Source organism: Cnephaeus nilssonii (assembly GCF_951640355.1).
Source record: "Cnephaeus nilssonii genome assembly, chromosome: 6".
NCBI lineage: Eukaryota > Metazoa > Chordata > Mammalia > Chiroptera > Vespertilionidae > Cnephaeus > Cnephaeus nilssonii.
Genome location: NC_137077.1, coordinates 95913679 through 95936897, shown reverse-complemented (window position 1 = coordinate 95936897; position 23219 = coordinate 95913679). Strand labels below are relative to the sequence as shown.

At 42.9% G+C, this 23219-nt stretch overlaps 3 protein-coding genes across 3 annotated transcripts in view; 1 reads left to right on the top strand and 2 right to left on the bottom strand.

The window, feature by feature from the left end:
* Positions 1-13490, bottom strand: part of LOC307101442 (protein POLR1D) — a 59547-nt gene extending 46057 nt beyond the window's left edge. Inside the window, exon 1 of the mRNA XM_079774403.1 lies at positions 13359-13490. Within this exon, the coding sequence (XP_079630529.1) occupies positions 13359-13384 (26 nt within the window). The 5' untranslated portion in view covers positions 13385-13490. The remainder of the gene's footprint in view (positions 1-13358) is intronic.
* Positions 11792-13490, bottom strand: POLR1D (RNA polymerase I and III subunit D). Its single transcript, XM_079774402.1, has 2 exons — positions 13359-13490; positions 11792-12492 (listed from the first exon to the last, which is right to left on the bottom strand). Exons 1-2 carry the CDS (start codon positions 13382-13384, stop codon positions 12117-12119), a joined length of 402 nt encoding a protein of 133 aa, XP_079630528.1. The 5' UTR covers positions 13385-13490; the 3' UTR covers positions 11792-12116.
* Positions 13491-14735: 1245 nt separating this feature from the next.
* The window catches only part of LNX2 (ligand of numb-protein X 2), a 78028-nt gene continuing 69544 nt past the window's right edge, over positions 14736-23219 (top strand). Inside the window, exon 1 of the mRNA XM_079773540.1 lies at positions 14736-14939. The gene's annotated coding sequence lies outside the window, so the exon portion shown is untranslated. The remainder of the gene's footprint in view (positions 14940-23219) is intronic.

The window sequence follows — 23219 nt, the reverse complement described above, 5'->3', positions numbered from 1 at the left end:
GGAAGAAACTAGCACATGGGACTAACCACTACAGGAGAAAAGCATGGAAAATTCCATTACTGATTAATCCAACCATTAAGTGTGTATCACCCCATGCAAACAATCTATTAACTGCCAAAAAAAGAAAGGAAACCACAGAGAGTAATACAACTGGGGATTTGGGCATCCGAAACCAGATGTAATACAGTCAAGAACCAGCAAACTCTGCCCTGTTGGTGTGTCTCAGTGGTTGAGCATCAATCCATGAACCAGAAGGTTACAGTTCAATTCCCAGTCAGGGATTCCCAATAGGAGGCATGCAGGAGGCAGCTGATCAATGATTCTCTCTCATCATTGATATTTCTATTCCTCTCTCCCTTCTTCTCTCTGAAATCAATAAAAAACATATTTAAAAGAGCCAGCAAACTCTAAAGTAAACTTTACTATTCAGACTTTTTTTTTTTTTTTTTTTTTTTTGAGAGAGAGAGAAACATCGACTTCCTGTTCCACTGATTTGCCCATTCATTGGTTGCTTCTTGTGTGTGCCCTGACCAGGGATCAAACCCGCCACCTTGGGGTATCAGGAAGATGCTCTAACCAACTGAGCTATTCAGACTTATAAATTACTTACATGCAATGATACAACCGAGAAGGAAAATATGAAAACATGTTCTGGAGCAAACGTTTCAAGATTAATTTTACAACATATCAAAAAACTTAAACACAATCTTCTGTACCTGTATTACTGCTATACGTTAAGTTGCTGCATACTTTAGAAACATCTCGTTTACTACTGACATACAACCCATGCTTGCTGCTGCAGTTGGATTGGCTGGAGCAATGCTAATGAAGAATTTAGACTGTGTTAAAAATGGAACAGGTACCCAATTGAGACTTCAGGGGAAATTCTGAGAAACAGTTCATGCTGATTACCCAAACAACATAATTGGGCCTGCTCCCAAGGTCTTATACTTATAAAAAGGGCACTATGTTAATATAAATGTTCAGGACCATACTTTCACAACTGATTTGAAATAGCAAATCCCTAATTCACAATTCTCCCTCAGCATTTGCTTGATAGAAACTGGGCCATATACTAAACTTCTATATTAATTCATACAGGTGCAAGCATATACAAAACTCTTTTTACTATAACATGCAAGGAAAGAAGCCAAAATAAAGTGATTAACAGCATAATATAATGATATCACCGACCCTCAGAAGAACCCTTGAAGTCATTGTCCCCCTTTTATTTGTTAGGCAATTAATGCGTAGGGAGGCTGATTTGTCCACCAGTAAGGTTAACCAATAAGCGGTACACCTGATTCTAACTTCTGACTCCATATTCTAGTCTATCTATGAAGATATTTTCCACATTTTGAGGATGATCAAGTGTAGCTTTGGTACAAGATAGATTAAACAGTGAAAATGAATGTATTTAAAAATAATGCCAATGGAGTTTACCATTATGAAAAATGATAATTTTTATGAACCAAGTATTAGTGAACCCATCTGGGTTCTTAACCAAATATTCTCTAACTCATTGACTCTTCTCATGGTTAAGATGTACAAAAACAGCCCCATTTCCAGCATGTTTCAACCTGAATTTAGACGTAAACAAGGATTACTGGTCAACTGTTTAGTTTCTCAAACTGAACATCTAGCAAAGCTTTAGTATCTTCATATGTACCTGAGATAACAAAGGCAACATCGTGGACATTAAAAGCTGAGCCTAAGGAGTCAGGCAACTCCTGGGTTTGTATTTACTTATAAGCTGTATAAGCTGAAGCTGGTTACTTCTGCAAACCCCAGTTTCCATTTCTATAAATGCAAAAAACATTATCTACCTTGAAACAGGATTAAACTGGTTTTTCCCACTTGGGTAGGTGAATCAGTCTTCTTCATAGTCACAGCTACATGTCTGTTAAGCGTCTGCTTTTGGCTAAGAATAAGCCCAGTTGGCTTCCTCATGCCCTAGCTTGTTCAGCATAATGCTCTTAGATGGGGACCAACTTACTAGAACAAGAAAATAGAAAGGGAGCTTTAGCTTGCTTGCTACAAGTCTGGACAGCAGACAGTGACATACCTGTAGGCTGACACTTCTAAAGACAGGCATTTTTCAGCAAAATAGTTTCTAATCATAAGGCCCTAGAATCCCCAATTTTTCCCATCCACTTAAGGGCAAATTGTAATCTTTGTCATGTAAACAAATAAACAAAAAACAGGGAAAAAAACACCCCTCTAGAAAGCAAGTCCCAAAAGCTTAGATTACAAGGTCTGATGCAGAACATAATCCAACTCGTTTACTTTGATAAAGAACATGATGCTTATATGCTTTATTCTTCAACTTCAGGGAAAGAGATAATTGATGCTTATATCGCCAAATTTATATTAATCACTTTTGAATAAAAACTCTGTGAAGTATTCCAAGCACCATGATTTAAGTTTAAGTATGCAGGACAGAGAAGACAAGCAAAACAAGGTCTGAGATAACTTTAGGTGGGGAATCTCAATGATGTGTGATCCTTAACTTGAAATCTGAGTTCCAATTAAAATTCATTCTGAGATCCCATATAATTTACCAAACCTGGCAGTGAGAAATTAAGAACTGTAATTGTAAAGCTCAGGAGGATCCAAGATAACTGGATCAATTAATTGGCTTGATAATGGTCTTTTGTTATGTTAATGGATTTAGGAAAGCCCCTTGGTAACCTAACTATGGGGACTGGTTGCCAGGGAACCAACAAGGTGATTGGAGGGTTGGAACATCAGTCCTATCCCTGACTTTCAGGGAGGGGAAAGGGGCTGGGGATTGAGTTCATTCACCAATGGCCAATGACTTAATCTCACCTATGTAATGATGCCTCCTTAAAAACTCCAAAGGATGGGGGTTCAGAAAACATCTGGGTTGGTGAACATGGGGAGATTAAGGGGGAGAGGGCATAAATACTCCACACCCTGCCCCATACCTTGCCCTATTCACTTCTTCATCCATATCCTTTATTATAAACTAATCAATGTAACTAAATATTTCTCTGAGTTCTGTGAGCTGCTCTAGCAAAGTAATTGAACCTGAAGAAGGGGTCACGGGAACCTCCAATTTATAGCCAATTTGCCAGAAGCCCAGGTAACAACCTGGACATGAAATTGGCTTCTGAAGGGTTGGGAATGGGGTTGGAGGTGTGCAGTCTTGTAGGACTAAGCCTATACAATAACCTGAGAGGTTTGTGCTATCTCCAGGCTCAGTGTCAGAATTAACTGCTGTGGAAAACACGCACTGGAGGCCTTTACTTTCTATCGGGCCATACAAAGACTAGAATTTCTGACAATTTTCTACCAAAGCAAGGGAAAGTACACTTTCAAAGGCAAAATAAAACCCAAGCAAGCATACATCAGTTAACCCTATTAGATTTTATTTTTTGAAATATTATTGACCCAAATCTGAAACCATGCAGTAGGTATAAAGTAGAGCAGGTGCTCACAAAACCAACTGTGGCCACACTGAGAGGGGGGATTTCTCACTAATGTGAGATATACTCACTTATAGCCAAATTTGGGCTTTCCAGATCCAAGTCCTGCCTTCTTAGATGTGTATACACAACATGCCCAACTCTTCTTAGCTCACGTGACCTCTCTGGATTCATGGACCATAACAGATGGATCCATCTGTAAGGTCCACTAGGTCCCCACTGTGCAGGCTTCTTCTTTGCCACTCTATCTTTGTCATGACCACCTTTAGCCTAAAGAACTCTAGTCTGTCTCCTCCCTGACAGTCCCAGTCTGTTGTCATTTATATGTGACAGACTATGGAGCTAAAGACATACAACCACACATTTGTGGTTTTTAACTCCAAAGATTATAGAATAGTTATTTCAGCCATTCAAATTCAAATTTAGCTTAGGATATTCAGTGAAAAAAATACTATTCATTTATTGATAAGTATTTTTTTGAGCATCTACTATGGGTCAGGCACTGTTCCTGGGGCTGTAGATACTGCCAAATGGTGTTGGGGGAGGGGCTACAATTTTAACCTTTTGCACTCGGATGTCGAGTGTGACTCGACACAGCATTAGAATAAAGGAATCGAGAAAAAAGCAAGTGAGTGCAAAGGGTTAAATAAGGTGAAAGAGTTAGAAAAAATGACACATGTATTCACAGTTCTTTGGTTCAACCTGATTGTAAACTACAAAGGCAGAAACCAAGTAAGATTCACCTTTGCATGCCTAGTACCTGGGACACAGCAGGACTTCAAAAACAGCTGCTGAAATAAAATACATATAGTCTACATTTTCCCAAAGCAATGCTACTTATAATTTATGGCATCAATTTATCAAAACAGCAGGTCAGGAAATAAATGTATTATTTGGCATTGACAAAACAGCAAACCTTAGAGTCAAATTATTTGAATTCCTCCTCATGGTCCCCAAAACAATAACCCTGTAACTTTTGCCCCACTGGAATTCTGTGGGGACCAGATTCCAAGGACAATCTTATCACTGTTTCATATTGTTGCTGCTGTAAAACAAAAATGTCCTTTTTTTAACTTCAAGTGGGAGATATGGTACCTTTTATTGTAGACTAATAAGAGCAAAGGTAACAAATGTAGCATGGGACAAAGGTGGTAGGGATGGCAGTATCTAAGGCTCTTGGGGATAGAGAGAAGACATAAATGTAACGATTCCAACGTACAACTACCTTTATGGAAGCTCTTTGATGCTTATTACCTCAGTTCTCCCATGGAAGCCACAGGAGAGGCATGCTTCCTTGCCTCACTCAAGAATTTTTTTTCTTCTCAAAGCTTGTTAACTGTGGTGGCTGAGTATGCAAGTTATCTGATGAGTGTACAAACTAATGTCATTAAAAATCATCAGTCCTTCTCTGCAGTCTGTTCTCTGTTGCAGCAGTCCTACCAACACTGACATTTAGTCATGTATGCATTCTCATTCACTGAATAAATACTAATGATACCCTGCTCTATGCCTGGTAGGGTTTTAAGTACTAGGGATACACACGCAAACAAGGATGAAGCCCTTGCCCTCAGGGAGCCTATATTTAAATGGAGTCAGACAACAAACATGTAATACACACACATATATAACTAGAGGCCCGGTGCATAAATTCGTGCACCAGTGGGGTCACTCGACCTGGCCTGCGGGATGGGGCCAAAACCAGCTCTCTAACTTCCCACAAGGGGTCCCAGATTGCAAGAGGGTGCAGGGCAGGCCGAGGGACCCCACTGGTGCACGATAGGGGCCAGGGAGGGGCCCGGGAGGTTGGCAGCTGGGGAGGGACCATGGGAAGGCTCTATGGACACGCCCTGTCTCGCTCAGTCCTGATTGGCCAAACCCCAGCAGCAAGCTAACCTACTAATTGGAGGGTCTGCCCCCTGGTGGTCAGTGCATGTCATAGCGACTGGTCGACTGTCTTCCCCCGGTGGTCAATGCACATCATAGCAAGTGGTTGAGCAGCCTTAGCATATCATTAGCATATTACCCTTTGACTGGTTGAACAGCTGACTGGACGACCAGACACTTAGCATATTAGGCTTTTATTATATAGGATATCGTTAATGATGAGTACTATAAAGGAATGAAGGTCAGGGATAGAAAATGGTGGAGGGCCCGGAAGTCGTGGCTTAGAGGTTGAGCGTCGACCTATGAACCAGGAAGTCATGGTTCCATTCCCAGTCAGGGCACATGCCCGGGTTGCGGGCTTGATGCCAAATTGGGGGTGTTGCAGGAGGCAGCTGATCAATGATTTTCTCTTATCATTGATGTTTCCCTCTCTCTTCCTCTCTGACACCAATAAAAATGTATTTCAAAAAAAGAAAATGGTGGAGGTTTATATGTAGGCACACATGCTATTTTAGAGAAGGTAATTACGGTAGACAGCTTCCAAGAAGGTCCTAAGGATCCTCTCCTCTTGATATGTGCACCCTTGTAAAATTCATCCCCAGTGTGGGCTGGACCTATTGAGTCACTTCTAACAAACAGAATACAGCAGAAGTGATGGGCTATCCTTCTGAGACTAGGATATAAAAAGACTGTGGCTTCCATCTTTAGCTCTCTCTCTTTCCTGGATCGCTTGATCTTGGGGAAGCCAGATGCCATGGCATGAAGCAGTCCCATGTGAATGAGCTTGGAAGTAAAATATCCCCCATTCAAGTCTTGAGATGATTGCAGCCCACATGACACCTTGATTACAGCCTTATGAAAGACCAAGTCACAATCACCCAGTCAAGCTCCAACCAGATTCCTTATCCACAGAAACTATGAGAAATGTTTTTGTTTTTCAGCCACTAAGTTTTAGGACAATTTGTTATACAACACTAAATAATTAATACAGTGGTCAAGAATGGTCTCTCGGAGTAAATGGCAGTGTGGATATGGAACAAGCTAGGCACATATAAAAGGCAGAAGGCCAGTATGACAGCCAGACACAGGTGATAATATGGACAGAGACCAGTTGGAGCAAGCCAGCCTTGACGAATGCTGTGGATAATGAGACATAACTAGTACTATGAAGGCTACTATTCCAACTACCACAAACTGTCTTAAACAATAACCAATATAACAACAATAATAGCAATAGCTAATATTTGCACATTTAAATATACAGTACTAGGCATTGTGCTAAGTGCTTTATTTCACTTAGTCTTCACAATAACCCTATAAAATAGGTATTATTATTATTAGCCCAATTTTACAGATAAGGAAACTGAGGCTCATAAAAATTAAGTCACTCTCCCACATTCACAAGTTAGGAATGTGGGAGATAGGCCTTCTGACTTGAGAGGCCTTGCCCTTCATCTCTACACAGTACTATCTTGAAAGAGAGGCCCTTAGAAAGAAAGCCTCTTTCACCCTTGAAAAAGAAAGCAGACAAACAAAACCGAAACTGTTGTTTAAACCAACTAGTTTAGTCTCTGATTAGATGCTCCCGGCAGTTTGATTTTCTCTTGGAGCCCTTTTACTAGTATTGGTTGAGGTATTATGTACAATTTTTTGAGGTTTGATCCAGGTCAGCATGATAAATTTAGAAAATCAAACAGGCAACTTTTCTTTTTGACATATATTAAATGCCTTAATTAACAAATATGGAATTTACTGAGGATTAGTATGATTAGATAAAATACTAATATATTCCATTTTCTGCAATTTTATACTTAGCTTACCTAGCCTGAGTCCTGGCTTCCTATCAATATTCAGATATTTCGGTACCAAACCAGGTATCCATTTGCTATAGAACTTGCTTTTCCTTCCTGCTTAACCTGCTTTGAATCTTGGGAAATATTATAAATGTTCCATCAGAATCTTAATTTCTTTGTGAAAGAGGAGACACACAATCCATTTTTTTAAATTTTTATTTACATCCTATTAATAGGAATGCTATTTTAAACTGTTTTTCTGAAAAGCAATGGTGTTGGCATACTGATAATATTCCATATTGGTGTTCACAAATTTATATTATAGTGCTGCGTGGGCTAGAGACAAAAAAATAACAGGTTACTAAAGTTCTTTGTTTTCAAGTTTTCACCTAAAAGAAAATTAACAAAGCTAGCTTGTTCGACAGAATTAATGATATAACAACAATAGCTAACATTGATTGAGAGTATGCTATATGGGACAGATAATATCCTATATATCAGCAGAAATGATGGGCTGAATAATAGTTATAGTATCCCAATCTTACTGACGAAGGACAAAGAGGTCAAACAGCTTGTCCAAGGACATACAGCTACAGTCTAGAGGCAAGATCCAAGCAATATGATTTCAATAGTGCAACCTGTTAGTTCCTACGCTATACTGCCTCAGTTATTTAGCCTGAAAAGATATGCAGGATCCCAAACCCACCAACTTCTGCTTCTAAGAAAGATATGCTTTTCTCAAAAATACAAAACACACACACAAAACAGTCCCATTAAAATAAATTCAACTCCTAATACATATATATACTACCCAATTCAAAACTCCTACACAATATCCTAGTGTCCCAGGTAGTAACTTAATATTCTTTTCTATAATTATTGGGTAAAAACATACGGATTAAAAATGTGATATAAATCTAGGTACTAATAAAACCCACATATACACAATGCTGAGTTTGTTTCTTTAAAAAGGTTCATAATTTTGCTTTTTCTATGGTAAATAATCTAAGTTCATCTTTTAGAAAATTCTGAGCATATTCTTCTTTATGCTTGGTCTGTCTGTTATTTCTGTTCAAATGTCACCTCTTCAGAAAGGCCTTCCTTAACTATTCAATCTCTCAGTGCCCTCTCACCCCCATCCTTCTTTTACTTCCCATTTATATCACTACCTTAAATTACATGATATATTTATGCACTTATTTCTATTAGAAAATAAACTGCATGTAGGCAATTTGTTTCTTTCTACATCCCTAAATGTGCCTGAATATATATGTACTCACTAATAATTTATGGATTGAGTAGATGAATGAAATGTTCTGAGAAGAGCAACTTGGTGAAGGCAGACAGCTCTAAGAGTCTGTCAGCTTACTGCCCCGACTGCCTCTTCCTATCCCCAATCTTCACATCTGCAACCCTGGATTAAAGTTCTTGTCTAAGATGTAAATTCTTCTAACATGGGTGAGAGAAGGAGGTAAGAGTGGTTGCTCCCATTAGCAAGGACAGGCTGGGAACGAGATGGTATACTCCATCATTCTGGCTTGGGTCTTGAGGGGGTGGTAGGAAAATAAAGGGGTCAACGACATGGTTATGAGGCCATTTATAACACTTCTGTTACCTTTAACCCTATATAGAATCTGTCTCCAAGTTATTTTAATTCTTTTTTAGCTTTCTGGTATTCATCCTTTTACCTCCATTCCTATAACTCGGCCTCCTTATATTACACCTGGACTGTTACATATGCCCAACTCACTGCTGTCTCCCAATGTTTCCTTCTACTCATCCATTATGCACAGGCACGGGATGAAAAAACAAAACCTTTATGGCATTCCCTAGCTCAAGAGTCTTTAATGGTTCATTTACACTGGGAAACAGGAAACTATTTATCTGCAGTGCCTAGCACAGTGGCTGGCTGAGGGGGTACTCATGAAACAATCATTCTTCAATAGTGTCTCTCACTGATACCATTCTATGTTCAGCACATAATACTCTATACTGAACATTAGGGCACTTCATCATAAATGAAATCTGTTTTCTTTTTCATATATACAACTGTCTTCTCTCCAAAACCACATAGAGCTTTTCAGGACAGACTCATCTCCTATCTGCACCATTTCTCAGGACTGTGCCATGACTATGTACATTTGTTGCATAGAGATCCACTAATTTAGGTTTGGAAGAAATTTCATTATGGAAAAAAAATACAAACCATACATTAACCAAACTGGGATAGTTTGTAAAGTTTCAAATAGCAAACAAAACAAAATTAAAAACTTTAGCTCAAAAGATTTGGGATCTTTATAAGTATTTGAAAGTACACTAGTGGACTTGAGTAAACTTCCTAGGATCTCAGTTGGAGGGATATTACAAAGATTGTCTTTGATTCTAAAATTATGCTAACCAAAATCAATGACTTTTGCCTAGTGATCTGGAGACTACAATCTCTCTTTTTTTAAATCTTCTCTCAAGGTTATTTTTTCCATTGATTTTTTAGAGAGAGTGGAAGGGAGAAAGAGATAGAGAAATATTGATGTGAGACAGACACATTGATTGGTTGCCTCCCAAACACGCCCCGACCAGGGCTGGGAACAAACCCGCAATACGGGTAGAGGTACGGGTATGCATGCCCTGGACCAGGAATCGAACCTGCGATCGTTCCATCCACTGACTGATGCACTAACCACCGAAAAAACCGGCCAGGGTGTAACTACAATCTTAATAACTTGTTCAAAGGAAACAAAATGGTGGGCCATAGAACTTGATATGCTTTCATATTTCCTGAAATACAAGAAAGTCTTTGGATCAGAATGATACTGAATGGACATTTTATATAGACACTTTTTTTTATCTCTACAGAGATTCTGTAGGCACTTGTGTGTTATACCAACTAATTAGAGCATTTAGATATTACAGCCATATGCAATTTATAATTTGTAAAGTGCTCTGAAAAATGGAAAGTGCTAGGTAAGCAAATTATTATATACTAGTGGCCCAGTGCACAGATTCGTGCACATTGAAAGGAAATTAATTAGGAGAAATGTTTTAATATCACTATTCACCCTTTCTCTATAATAGAAGTGCGAGGAATCGGGCTCCCTCCTCTCTGGTTCTGGGGTGCGTCACCCAAGAACCCTTGCTGCCAAGTCACTGCAGCTCGGCAGCTCCTGCGTTGAGCATCTTCCCCCTGGTGGTGAGTGCGCGTCACATCTACTGGCTGGTCAAACAGTTGCTTAGCCTTTTATTATCCTATATAACAGAAGGCTAATATGCAAATCAACCAAACAGCAGAATGACCAGTAGCTATGACGCACACTGACCACCAGGGGGCAGACACTCAACGCAGGAGCTGCCCCCTGGTGGTCAGTGCACTCCCACAGGGGGAGCGCCGCTCAGCCAGAAGCTGGGCTCACAGCTGACAAGCACAGTGGCGGTGGTGGGAGCCTCTCCTGCCTCCATGGAAGCACTAAGGAGGTCCAACTGACGGCTTAGGTCCGCTCCCCATAATTTCTGGAAGATCTTCACTGACTTCCACACCTAAAGTAGAATCTCCTCTCACGTTTTCTTTCTCCTCCTACCCCCACAAATACAATGTAAAATTTTTTTACTCCTTTTATAATGTATACTCCATAAGAATAAGACCCGTGTCTCATCCACTAGCATATCTATCCTAGGACCTGGTATATGCTAGGTGACCAATAAAAACAAAATATATTTATCTAAAGAAGTTGCATGTAGAAAATGCAGGTTCTTTAAAGGCTACATATCATAACTAGCTACATGGATTCATCTGGTATTTACTAATGGTCCACTACCTATTAGGCATTGTGCTACAAGTTGGTATAATGGTAGACAACATAAGCACTAATAATCACATAATAAATCCAAGACCAGGAAACAGAGTATAATGAAAGCGCAGGCAAGTACCCAAACTAGGATGGGGAGTCTTACATCTAAGTTCTTACCTACACTTCAGTATGGCAGAAGTAAGAGTCCTCCAGGAAGAAGGAACAAAGCATAGAGTACTGGGGTGTGGGGTGCTCAGGTTCAAAGGGTGACAGACATTTAAGATAAATTAAGAATCAAGTTGGCATAGGATAGATATGAATCAAGTTTGAAGAAATAAATAGGACAGCTCTTAGATGTGATTCACTGATATCTTATTTTTAAAAAATCATTTTGGTCACATGGAATTTTCTTTCTTCCTGCCTTACTTTGTTTCAAATACTGCTTCTTTTATGTAACCATGGGCTATACTTAAGATACCTAAGGACTGAAAGGTTATCTGGTCATCCCAGCAATCTTCCTCTCTAATAGAATTGAATTCTCTTGACTTACTTATGTCAAAATAAAGCAGTAAACTGATATCTATCCTATAAATATGATGGAGCTTGATACTACCTAAAATTCTTATGTGAAACCAGAATTCTCAGTTTTTTTCAAATAATTCCCCACCCTTACCCAATCTACCAATCACAGCAAAGAATTAATTTTCTCATGAATTATTAAAAAACATGTAGCAAGAAGCCAAGTTCTCCCCCCTACTTCCATCTTTCTTTCTTGCTCTCCCCAATCCCCAAAAAACAACCAGAGTCTATCTGGGGTCATGCTTTACTGCACATCTCCCTCCCCTGCCCCAATCACAGCCATGAATGCTGATTTCTTTTAATTCCCTTAATAGAAGTCCTTGTCTAGGCCGGTGCTTTTCTCATAGTTTCCTCACTTTCAATGTTGGCTCAATTAATAAACAAATACCCCCCGAATAGTCAACCTTGTGGATGAAGGAACAGAAACCACTCAATTTAGTTTAAAGAGGGAATTTATTAGAATACAAAGGTTTTTGCAGGGATTTCCATAGCTGTAATGAGTTAATAGCTGGAATCACACCTCTCTGAAGGGCAGATCATGTTGTAATCATAAACTTCTATTTCTGGGTTTTGCAAGATCACGAAGAGAATATCCCAGAGGATGTTCCTCCCTCTACAGTGCACAGGGACTAGAATGTGGATTCATTTCTGCTTGCTTTTTGGTCCTTATATTCCTTTATGCTGGCCTCAAACTTGTCAAGCACATGTTGGCAGACATTCATGAGCTCATTCAGGCCTCTCTGAAATGGCTCAACAGCTGGAAGAGCACCTCGAGTCTGAATCCGTAAGTTAATTTTACTCTCTGAAGGATGGGTTGTAGTGTAACCACAAAACTCCACTTCCGGGTTCTTCATGATCATGTAACGAAGAGAATTTCCTAGGGTATGGTCCTCCTCGTGCAAAACAAATGTCACACAGTGTCTATCTGTTCCAGCTGCCTGGACCATTTCCAGAGCTGTCTTCCTCTCGCCTTCAGCCATTGAGGTCTTCAATCCAGACATTTTTCTACGTACATATTTTTTATAAAAATGAGATCATACTGAATATGGTTTTGTAACTAGCTTTTTCATTTACTATATCACAATTGCAACACATTAATACGCGATGCACTCCAATTACATAAAACTATCAGCATTAGCCCCTTATTTTCCTGCTTCCACATTTTCTATCAGTAAATACCTAATTTATTGCCTCCAGTTTCTCCCTAGTCCATTTGACCATCTATCTACATGGCCAAAGGGGAGTTTTCTTAAAACACAAACTTAAATGTTTGCTAAAATATTCTTTTGAAAGAATCACAAGAAATGATAGGATTAGAATAGGGTAGCCTTGCAAGAGAATGAAAAGGGAGTAGGAAGGCGTAGAGAAACAGATTATTGTAAAATTAGAGGCTACAGATGATTAACGTGCAGGCCCAACTATGGCTTCCATTTGGAGGAGGTAAGGGAACTGGAGGGGTAAGTCTGAGAGGAGTCAGTCAGGCAGAAGGGAGAAAGAGAACTCGGAGCACAGAGGAGGGCGTTGGGCCACGTTACAGGGACGGAGGCCTGGAGTGTGACTTCACAGTTAGCTCATTTGCTCGTGCTGTTCTAATCGGGGACGGGCAGTTTGGGGATTTCTCACAACTTGCCTTCCCTCCGTGGTATCGAGTGTTCTGAGCGTTTCTGTTCAAACACATCTGTCTCCTCTCCTTTTCCTCCCTCCCGCCCGGGCGCCCATTCCTCTCTCGTCCCCTGCCTTCCCAGTCAGGCCTGGACGCCGACGCTGAGACCCGGCCGGCCACGGGCCCTCCTCGGCCGCTGGCTCCGGCGCCGGGCGCGGCTCGCTCCTCCCGCCCGCTCCCTCCGCCCGGCCGCCTCCGGGGCCGTTACCTCTCCAGCTCTTGGTCCTCTTCCATCGCGGGCACGGCTCCCGGGATATTCAGGTGCAGCGGGCGGACGGGACGCTCTGCCCCATATCGCGAAACGTGCGCGAGAAGCAGGAAGGAAGGAACAACCGACCGACAGAGGAGCGGAAGACGGAAGGAGGGAGGAGGAGCCGCCGCGGCGCCACAGGCCCCGCCCACACCGCCCCCCCGGCCCCGCCCCCCCCGGCGCGAGGAGGGCGGGGCGGGGCCCCGGCGGTTCCCCGGAGCTTCGGGAGCAAGTTCAGCCGCAGAGCTAGCGGGGCAGGTGGGGCCGGGCTCCCGCCCCACCCGCGAGGCCGAGACGGCCCTGTGGGCGCTGGAACCCAGCCCTTGGCACCCTACCCCAGGTGTAGGCGAAGGGGGCGCGGCCCACCTGCCTCCCCCAAATCTCCTTCCTCCTTAGGGCCCGACTCCGGCTTCTTTTGGTCTTGGCGGCAGACTAGACCTGCGGGGGACGGCGTTACTCTCGCGCAGGACCCCGGCCCTTGGGGGGCTTTCATGGAACGTCAGGTTAAATTATAGTTGATGACACATCTTAATAAATTTCACAGTGGAATAGGATAGGTTTAAGATGATATTCGTCTCATCGAGGATCTTTACACATCTCAGCTGGGTCAAAGGACAAGCGTTTGTCTTGATCTTTTGGGGGGAAAGTGAGAGTTTGGGAGGAAACTTTCCCCTCCCATCCCTTCTCTCCTAGGATCTTTTCTACCCCTGGAGTCCGTGCTCCCTCGCTTTGGACTTCCTTTTCCCTTTACCCCTTTGGCTTCTTCAACCTCTTCACCTTTGTTGTCAGGTTTCCCCTCCCCCCCGCCTCGGCAACCTTTCCAGCCAGACTCGCTCTCCGTGCCCTCAGTTACTCTTCGCTAACAGTCTTCCTTCCCTTCCTCGCTCTCCTGCTCCCCTCGCCCTCCTCCTTCCGGCCAACCCCGGTCCCTACCACCCCGCCCCAGCTGTCCTTTCCCCCAGCACACCTACATTTCTGCTTCCCTGCGCCACCTGTTCTTCCTGAATTCCCCTAGATATTCGCTGCCTCCCCGCGCTACCCAGGGCCCCCCGCGGCCTCGGCAGAGAGCGCAGAGACACTTCCAGAGCCGGTCTCAGCGCGGTAATCCCGAGACCCCGGCGAGAGCGGGCGGGGGCGGTAGGCGGCGCGGGGCGGAGTGGGCTCACTCTAACTAGGGAGTGACGGCTCTGGCCTGGCCCGCCCCCTGCGTCCTCGGATAGGCGGATCCTCTCTCTGTCCCGCCCCCTCCCGCCCTGCTCTGCTGCCAATTGGTCCAGGTGCGTGTCGGGTTGGGCGGCGGGGCCCTGGCGTTGACCCCCGGGAAGGCAGCAGGGGCGGTTGAGAAGTGAAGTCTTAGCCAGAGTTTGCTTCTTGCCAGGAAATCTGCAGCGGCCGCGGCGGCGGCGGTGGCGGCGGCGATTCCCGGCCGAGCGGAGGCCGCCTCGCTCCCGGCTCCGTCAGCGGGCCCAGGAGAGCGAAGCGGGCGCTGGGCTGCGGCGCCCGGAGCCGGTGCGCGCCCCGGACAGCCGCGCTTTCCCAGTGAGTAACTTTGTCTGGACCCCGGCGCTCCGCGCACTCCCGCCGCGTCCCGGGCTGCCGCCTCAGGTGCGGGCGGCGGTGGGGTGTGGGGGCGCCGCTGCGCCTGGGAGGCGGCCGGAGCGGCGCCGCAGCGGTGCCCCACCGCTCCCCTTCTGTCTGGTCCCGGCTGCGGAGGAACGTGGACCCGAGTGGGGCTGGCCGCGCCTGTCCGGGGCGGGAGGGACCAGCTGCCCTGCGCCCAGTGCCCGCCGCCCGGCAGGCGCCTGGGGGAGGCGGGCGGCCCCCGACTGTTACCGTTTGGCGGTTCCGGCGGCGGTGCTGCTGATCTTTGCGCCCTTTGCTTTCTTAGGGAGGGGGGAGATGGGGGTGAGTTCTTGGTTCCCGCGTGTATGTTTTCATGAGTAAGAGTGGCACCAGCCGCCTGACATTGGGTCTTGTCACCTGGAAAGGAATGGGAAGAGACCATATCCTCCACCCCAGCCTGTTGCCTGTAAATCTCACCTTATTCTTTTTCCTTAAAAAACAAGAGAAAACCACAAACTTGATTGTTGAAAGTATTACAGATGTCCCCCACGTCCCCCCATTAACCCCCCACCCCTCATCGCCCCCCCTCCAGGCCTTCATCACACTTTTGTTTGTGTCCATGGGTTATGCATATATGCATATAAGTTCTTTGGTTAATTTCTTCCAGTCCTCCCCTCTTCCCTCAGAATCCTCAGTCGGTTCCATGCTTCTGTGTCTCTGGATCTGTTTTGTTCATCAGTTTATTTTGTTCATTAGAAACCACATGTGGAAAAAAAAAAAAGAAAAGAAACCACATGTGAGTGAGATCATGTGATACTTGTCTTTCTCTGACTGGGTTATTTTTCTTAGCATGATACTCTCCAGTCCCCCTCCATGCTGTCTCAAAGGGTAAGAGATCCCCCCTTTTTGTGTGTGTGTGTGGTTTTTTTTACAGCTGCATAGTATTCCATGATGTAAATGTCCCACAGCTTTTTTTATCCACTCATCTACTGATGGGCACTTGGGCTCTTTCCAGATTGTAAATTGTGCTGCTATGAACATAGGGGTGCATACATTCTTTCTGATTGGTGTTTTGGGTTTCTTAGGAAATATTCCCAGAAGTGGGATCACTGGGTCAAATGCAGTTCCATTTTTAGTTTTTTAAGGAAACTCCATACTGTTCTCCACGGTGGCTGCACCAGTCTGCATTCCCACCAGCAGTGTACTAGGGTTCCCTTTTCCCCACATCCTGCCAGCACTTGTCATTCATTAATCTGTTGATAGTAGCCATTCTGTCACCTTACTCTTTAGGCAGGAGAAGGTGGTAGAGAGATTTAACATCTTCTACACCAGGAGAAGGGGATTTCAAAATATGGAGCTTGATTTGGAAGCAGTTGCACACAAAGCACCATTCAGGAAATACATCGCTCACTCTGCAAAGCTTTATGCCCTGTTTTGGCTAAGGACTTCGACTTATGTGTACTGTTTCTGCTGATATTTCAGTTAACAAATAATGCTATGAATCAAGACATCATATCTGCCAGGAGGTACTGTACACTCTTGCATGGACTGGGCTTAACTATAGATGTTTCTTTTTAAATCACAGAAACCAGAAATGAGGTTGAGTGGAAAGCAATGATGAGCTCTGGTATAGGGGAACTGCCTGCACTTTAAAAATTTCCCGTTCTTGCCGAGTAGTACTTATTTGTAAACTGGCTTTCATTTCCAGGACAGACTTTGGTTTTTATTTTTTTCTTGAGTGTACTGTGACACAGCACTAAGTTGGACCTCAGTAGTTCAATTTTATTTACTTTAATTAATTTGATTCCTCTCTCCATGCCCCTTTCAAAAATGGACTTTGAGCTAGTATCCTTTTGGGCCTGTCAAAGCTTTGTTATGCAATGAATAACAAAGTTTTGCCTTTTTATTTTTTTAAATTGATTTCAGAGAGGAAGGGAGAGAGATAGAAACATCAACGATGAGAGAGATTCATTGATTGGCCGCCTCCTGCACGTCTCCCACTGGGGTGGAGGGGAATCAAGCCCGAAACCCAGGCATGTGCCCTTGGCTGGAATCAAACCTGAGACCCTTTAATCCACAGGCTGACGCTCTATCCACTGAGCCAAACCATCTAGGACAGTGGTCGGCAAACTCATTAGTCAACAGAGCCAAATATCAACAGTACAACGATTGAAATTTCTTTTGAGAGCCAAATTTTTTAAACGTAAACTTCTAACGCCACTTCTTCAAAATAGACTCGCCCAGGCCGTGGTATTTTGTGGAAGTGCCACACTCAAGGGGCCAAAGAGCCGCATGTGGCTCGCGAGCCGCAGTTTGTTGTCCACGGAGCTAGGGCAAAGTTTTGCCTTTTAAGTTTGTCCAAGTCACACATGTGAGTTGTTCCCTAGGGATAAAATGTAGGCCAAATCAGCACCAAAGTAGAATCATACTACTTTTAATTTGGCCCACTTATGTGTTAACATTCCTAATTCTGTATCTTGTTCCTCTCCTTTCCTCATCAAGTTAAATATTTTTCATTATTTATTCATTCAGCAAATGGTAGAGTGCCTACTGCATGCCAGGCATTGATGGCAGGAGTCAGCTTTTGCTCTAAGTTGCTGAAGTCTCATTTGGAAGCTGATCCATACCTCTATCCCACTGGCTGCCTGAAGGTAATTTGAGCATAGTGCTGTGGGAACTTAAGAGGAAGCATTTCTGCCTGGAGTTTGTTAGGGAAGGCCACACAGTCAAAACCCCACGTCAGATTGGTGCGGAATTTTGCCAGGTACATTCTAAGCAGAGAGACTAACATATAGGGTATAGGGTATTGCATTATGAGATCTGCATGTAGTTAATCTGGCTGGAGCACACAGTGTCTGGGGTTGGTGTGGTAGTCAGGGGCTGGTGTATTACTCATTCCAGAGCACTTTGTCTTGCTCACAGCAGGCACTCAAATATTTATTGAACTGAATTGAACAGAAACATGAAGGATTTTGTCTGCCAAATTAAGAAAATTGAACTTTAATCAGGAGAATGTCATGATGACATTTGTATTCCAGAAAGGTATCAGCAGCAGTGGAGAATAGTGAGGTCCAGATGGGGGTTAAGGAGACAAAATAGGAGCTGTTACACTATAGGTGGTAAGTGCTCAGGGCTTCTCGATTCACATTGTCTTGTTTTGAATCTGGCTGTGTCACTCTCTAGTACAGGCGTCCTCAAACTACGGCCCGCGGGCCACATGCGGGTGTTTTTGTCGTTTTGTTTTTTTACTTCAAAATAAGATATGTGCAGTGTGCATAGGAATTTGTTCATAGTTTTTTTTAAACTATAGTCCGGCCCTCCAACGGTCTGAGGGACAGTGAACTGGCCCCCTGTTTAAAAAGTTTGAGGACCCCTGCTCTAGTAACCTCTTCTTTTCCTTAGGTTCTTCATTTCATAGGGTTTGGGGGATGAAGCTTGGAAAAACATGTATATTACTTAGAATAATGCTTGGCACATGCTTAGGACTTGGTAAATGTGAGTTGTTATTCTGTGTGCAGGCAGTGGAAGTACAAATGATGTGTCTTTTGGAGGTATATTGGTTGGATTAGGTAAGTGACTGGATATGATTAATGAGAGAGGGATGGCTTCTAGGTTTTTTGAGTGGAGGCATTGGAGTGTACTGGTTAAGTTTGCTGTGGAATCAGAACAAGGGTTAAATTCTATTACCCTCAGAATTACCATCCTGACTGAGTGTTGGTTTCCTAATGTTTCAGAAATGATCATAGTACCTGTCTAGTAGGTTTTGAAGATCAAATGAAATTATGCATGTAATGCCCTTGGCAGAGTACCGAGTACATTACAAGAGCTCAATAAATATTAGTTGTTTCTTTAGTGATGACGACATTAATGAGCTAATGGAATGTTAGAAGATATGAGAAGGAGCAGTTAAAAACAGTTGGTGGTAGGAGTGGGGAAGGGAAGATAAATTAGTTTTGGACCAACCCAGTCAGCTGCTAATGGATGGTTGAGGTGTCTGTGACGAAGTTGTTGGATAGATGTATCCAACAGGATCTAGGAAAGAATGGAAAGAAAAAAAATAAAGCCTTTGTGGGTTTGGTACGCTTTCTGGAAGATTTGGGGAAAAGGGAGTCAGAGAAGTGGTTTATGCTGTAGCAATACCAGGAGTGTTGATTTTGAATATTTATTAGGCATCTCTAAAATCTTTAAAGTGCATTTGGCCACCATCACAGGGGAACTCCAGGCTCATATAATCTGATTGGTTCTGTACCTTTCTCCCTTCTTTCTCTCCTTTCTGATTGCCCCTCAAAAACCCCTTTTTTTTTTTTAAATGCAGAGACATTTAACTTTTCTTTGCATATGGGGCAAAAGTTCACTCCAGGCCCACCTTCCCATATCACAATCCAATAAGGTTTCTAGAAGAATCAAAGGTCGCATTTTATAGGTTCCATACTACTTAGGAAGCTGTGTTGGTTGAAAAAAAAAAGTGTATACGTATGTATGATATATTTGTGCACATATATACAAATATATCTTATATGTACAACTATGTATGTATGTATTAGTGTGATAGGGAGAAACAGACTTGTTTAGGGAATTTGCTTCCTGCAGAGTTGAACTGACAATAGCTGTGTCATAACTTTGTCCTCTCTTGGGTATTAGTAAATCTCCAGAGTGGGGTCTCTGGTGTCTTGATAAGAAAAGCTGAAAAGAAAGGAGCAGAAGTGTTGTGGGCAGAGAGGGTTAAGCATACTTCACACCTATATCTTTCCAGGCTCGAGACTTAGGACTATTACTTCTGGCAATAAGAATCCATCAGTGGAAAAATTATGTAGTGGAAAAATGATTTCTTTCTCAAAATTAGACTAGGTAGGAGAAATGAGAAATAGAAACAAATGCAGAAAATAGGCAATAGTAAAAGTATAAGTATATACAATATATATAAGTATACTACTATATGTAATATACATATATGTATAAGTGTACTGTAAACAGTGTTATCTACTTAAAAACATACCACTTTCATATGTAAAACAAATGGAATTTTAATTTTTGTCTTTATTAAAATGATAATCTGAGTTCTTTTAAATAACAAATTGCCTTGGAAACCCTAGTACACTGCTGGTGGGAATGCAGACTGGTGCAGCCAGTATGGAAAACAATATAGAGTTTCCTCAAAAAAAAATTAAATATGGAACTGCCATTTGACCCAGTGATCCCACTTCTAGGAATATATCCTAAAAAACCTGAAATATAAATCAGAAAGAATGTATGTACCCCTATGTTTATAGCAGTGCTATTTACAATAGCTAAGATCTGGAAACAGCCCAAGTGCCCATCAGTAGGTGAGTGGATAAAAAAGCTGTGGTACATTTATACCACAGAATACTATGCAGCAATACAAAAGAAGAATCTCTTACCCTTTGAGACAGCATGGAGGGACCTGGAGAGTATCATGCTAAGTGAAATAAGTCAGTCAGAGAAAGACAAGTATCACATGATCTCACTCATACATGAAATTGAAGTAACAAAATAAACTGATGAACGGAGTGGATCCAGAAATGGATCCATGTGGAAGCATGGAACAGAGTGGGGAATCTGGGAGGGAAGGTGGGGGAGGGTGGATGGGTGGGAGGTAATCAACCGAGGACCTTATATGCATACTAGAGGCCCAGTGCATGAATTCGTGCATGGGTGGGGTCTGGCCAGTCCCCGCAATGGGGGCCGATCAGGGGCGGGGCTGGCCAGGGGGAGGGGCCGTGGGAGGTTGGCCGGCCTGGTCCCCGATTTGGGAAGGGGGCCGGGGAGGGGGAAGCCGCCCCCCATTCAGCCGGTTGTCCGGCAGCAGTGCGCGTCAAAGCTACTGGTCGTTCCAGTCGTTCCGGCATTCCAGTCGCTTGTCTTTGTGTATGTAGATATGTGTGGCCCATGGACACAGACAATGGGGCAGTGAGGTCCTGGGGCAGGAAACAGGCAGGCTGGAGGGAGTCAATGGGGGGAAAAAGGAGACATATGTAATACTTTCAACAATAAAGAATTATTTAAAAACAAACAAAAAAACAAATTGCCGTAAAATGTGTAATAGGGGCCACTGCAAAAAATGTTTATAACCAAGTTATGAGGACCTATGTAAAACAGTGTGCTTGGCTATAATAAAGCTTCCAAAGGACCTACTAGCCATTATTTTATTTTTAGTTAAAAGTAAAGCAAGTCTAGGAAATATTAACACCCCTGTCACCTACTTCCTTCCCCCAAATTGGGATTAGGCAACCAATCTGAAAAATTAATCCTTTATCAGAATTCTTAATTCTGTTCCATTAAACTGCATAAATAACTATTGAACAATAAATTGGAGTCCTTCACTTATACATTATTTCTTTATTGTATTGTGACCATTACCACTTCCACATGATTTTAATGTTTGAACTTATATTCATGGAATACCTAAGCATCCATGATGTGGTCAACCCTGGGCTATGTGGAACACAAAAGATCGTCTCTGCCCTTGTGGAACTTGAAATCTTAAAAACGTTCAGTCAAAGAGTTAAGCATTTGCAGTAGGGTGACTAATACACTTGATTTCTAGTACCTTAGCTCTTCAACTCCAGTGACCTTCACTTCTGCTGTATTTTAACATTCCCCAAAATTTTCCACAATAGAAATGTTAAATTTGTATATCCTGCCCTGTGACCACATCCTCCTGTCCTTCTAGCTCCCTCACACCCACACTTTATATTACAACACCCTTCCTTTTGACAAAGACATCTTGCCAGTCCTTTATTGCATCCCCACTTCCTGTTAACCTGTTGCATTTACATTTATTGGCCTTGAGTTATTCCCTGTCCAATTTGAATTCTTTGTTAAGCACTTTCACTGGTACCTTTGCCTCTCTTGAACTTGTTTTTGTGCTGTGCCTGCCAGAAAACATCCCTGATTAACTCTGCTTCTCCTGCTTCTTTCCCTGAGGTGCTTTGGTAGCACCATTAAAAGGCCAGACCTTCACCCTGGCCAGTGTGGTTCAGTTGGTTGAACGTCTTCGAATGCACTGAGAGGTCACCAGGTCAGGGGACATGACGGATTATGGGCTCTCTCCCTAGTTGGGGGCATGGAGGAGGCAGCTGATCCATGTTACTCTCTCTCATAGGTGTTTCTCTCTCCCTCTCCCTTCCTCTATCTCTAACATCAATAAAAACATATTTTTTCTAAAAAAAGGCCAGACACTTAATGTAGATAATTGGCTCTCAAACAACCAACCATTCCCCCATTCCCCTCAGTCAACTAGTGCTAAGAATACTGGAGTGTCCTTATAGAACTTACAATCTAGAGGAGATAGACATTCATCAAATATTAGCACACATTACTAGTATAGTTACAAAACATGGTAAGTGCTTTGAAGCAATAGTATGGGACAGTGTTGTCCAGTACTAGTCACTAGCACATGTGTCTATTGAAATGTGTCTCATCCTAACTGAGGTGTGCTGTAAATGTAAAATACACACCAAATTTTGTAGACTTTATATCCCCAAAAGGTAAAATATCTCAATAATTTTTATATATGAAGTGATAATATTCTGGATATATTAGGTAAAATAAAACGTTAAAAATCATCCAGTAGTTTTATTTTTTTAAAATATGACTACTAGCCTGGCCAGCGTGACTCAGTAGTTGAGCATTGACCTATAAGCCAAGAGGTCATAGTTCAATCCAGCCAGGGCACCTACTGGGATTGCGGTCTTGATTCCCAGTGTGGGGCATACAGGAGGCATCTGATCAATGATTCTCTCTCATCATTGATGTTTCTGTCTCTCTCCCTCTTTCTTCCTCTCTGAAATCAGTAAAAATATATTTTTTAAAATATGGCTATTAGAACAATTAAAATGACATGTGGCCACATTCTATTTCTGTTGACAGTGCTGGCATAGGGTGTTGTCCACGGAGCAGGGTGTCACTGAGGCCTTCCCTGAGGAAGTTGTGACAGGGAAGGCTGAGGAGGTGTTGAACAGGTAAACCCTCTTCAGAGGAAGCAGTCAGAAGTGGATGGCACTTTGAGGGAGGGTGAGAAGCTGGTGGGAGAGAGCTGGGAGAGATAGGCCAGGGAGGTAGACAAGGCCTTTTTGGCCCTAATAAGGATTTTGTTCTTTATCACTCATAGATTATTCCAAACCTTCATCATTTACAGACCCTTTTATCCAACCCCGATTTTTTGTATAGTCTGTAGGTAATCTAGTCGCTTCATGATCTGGTTTGATTTCTCAGATTTCTGTCCCTCCCCTCCTT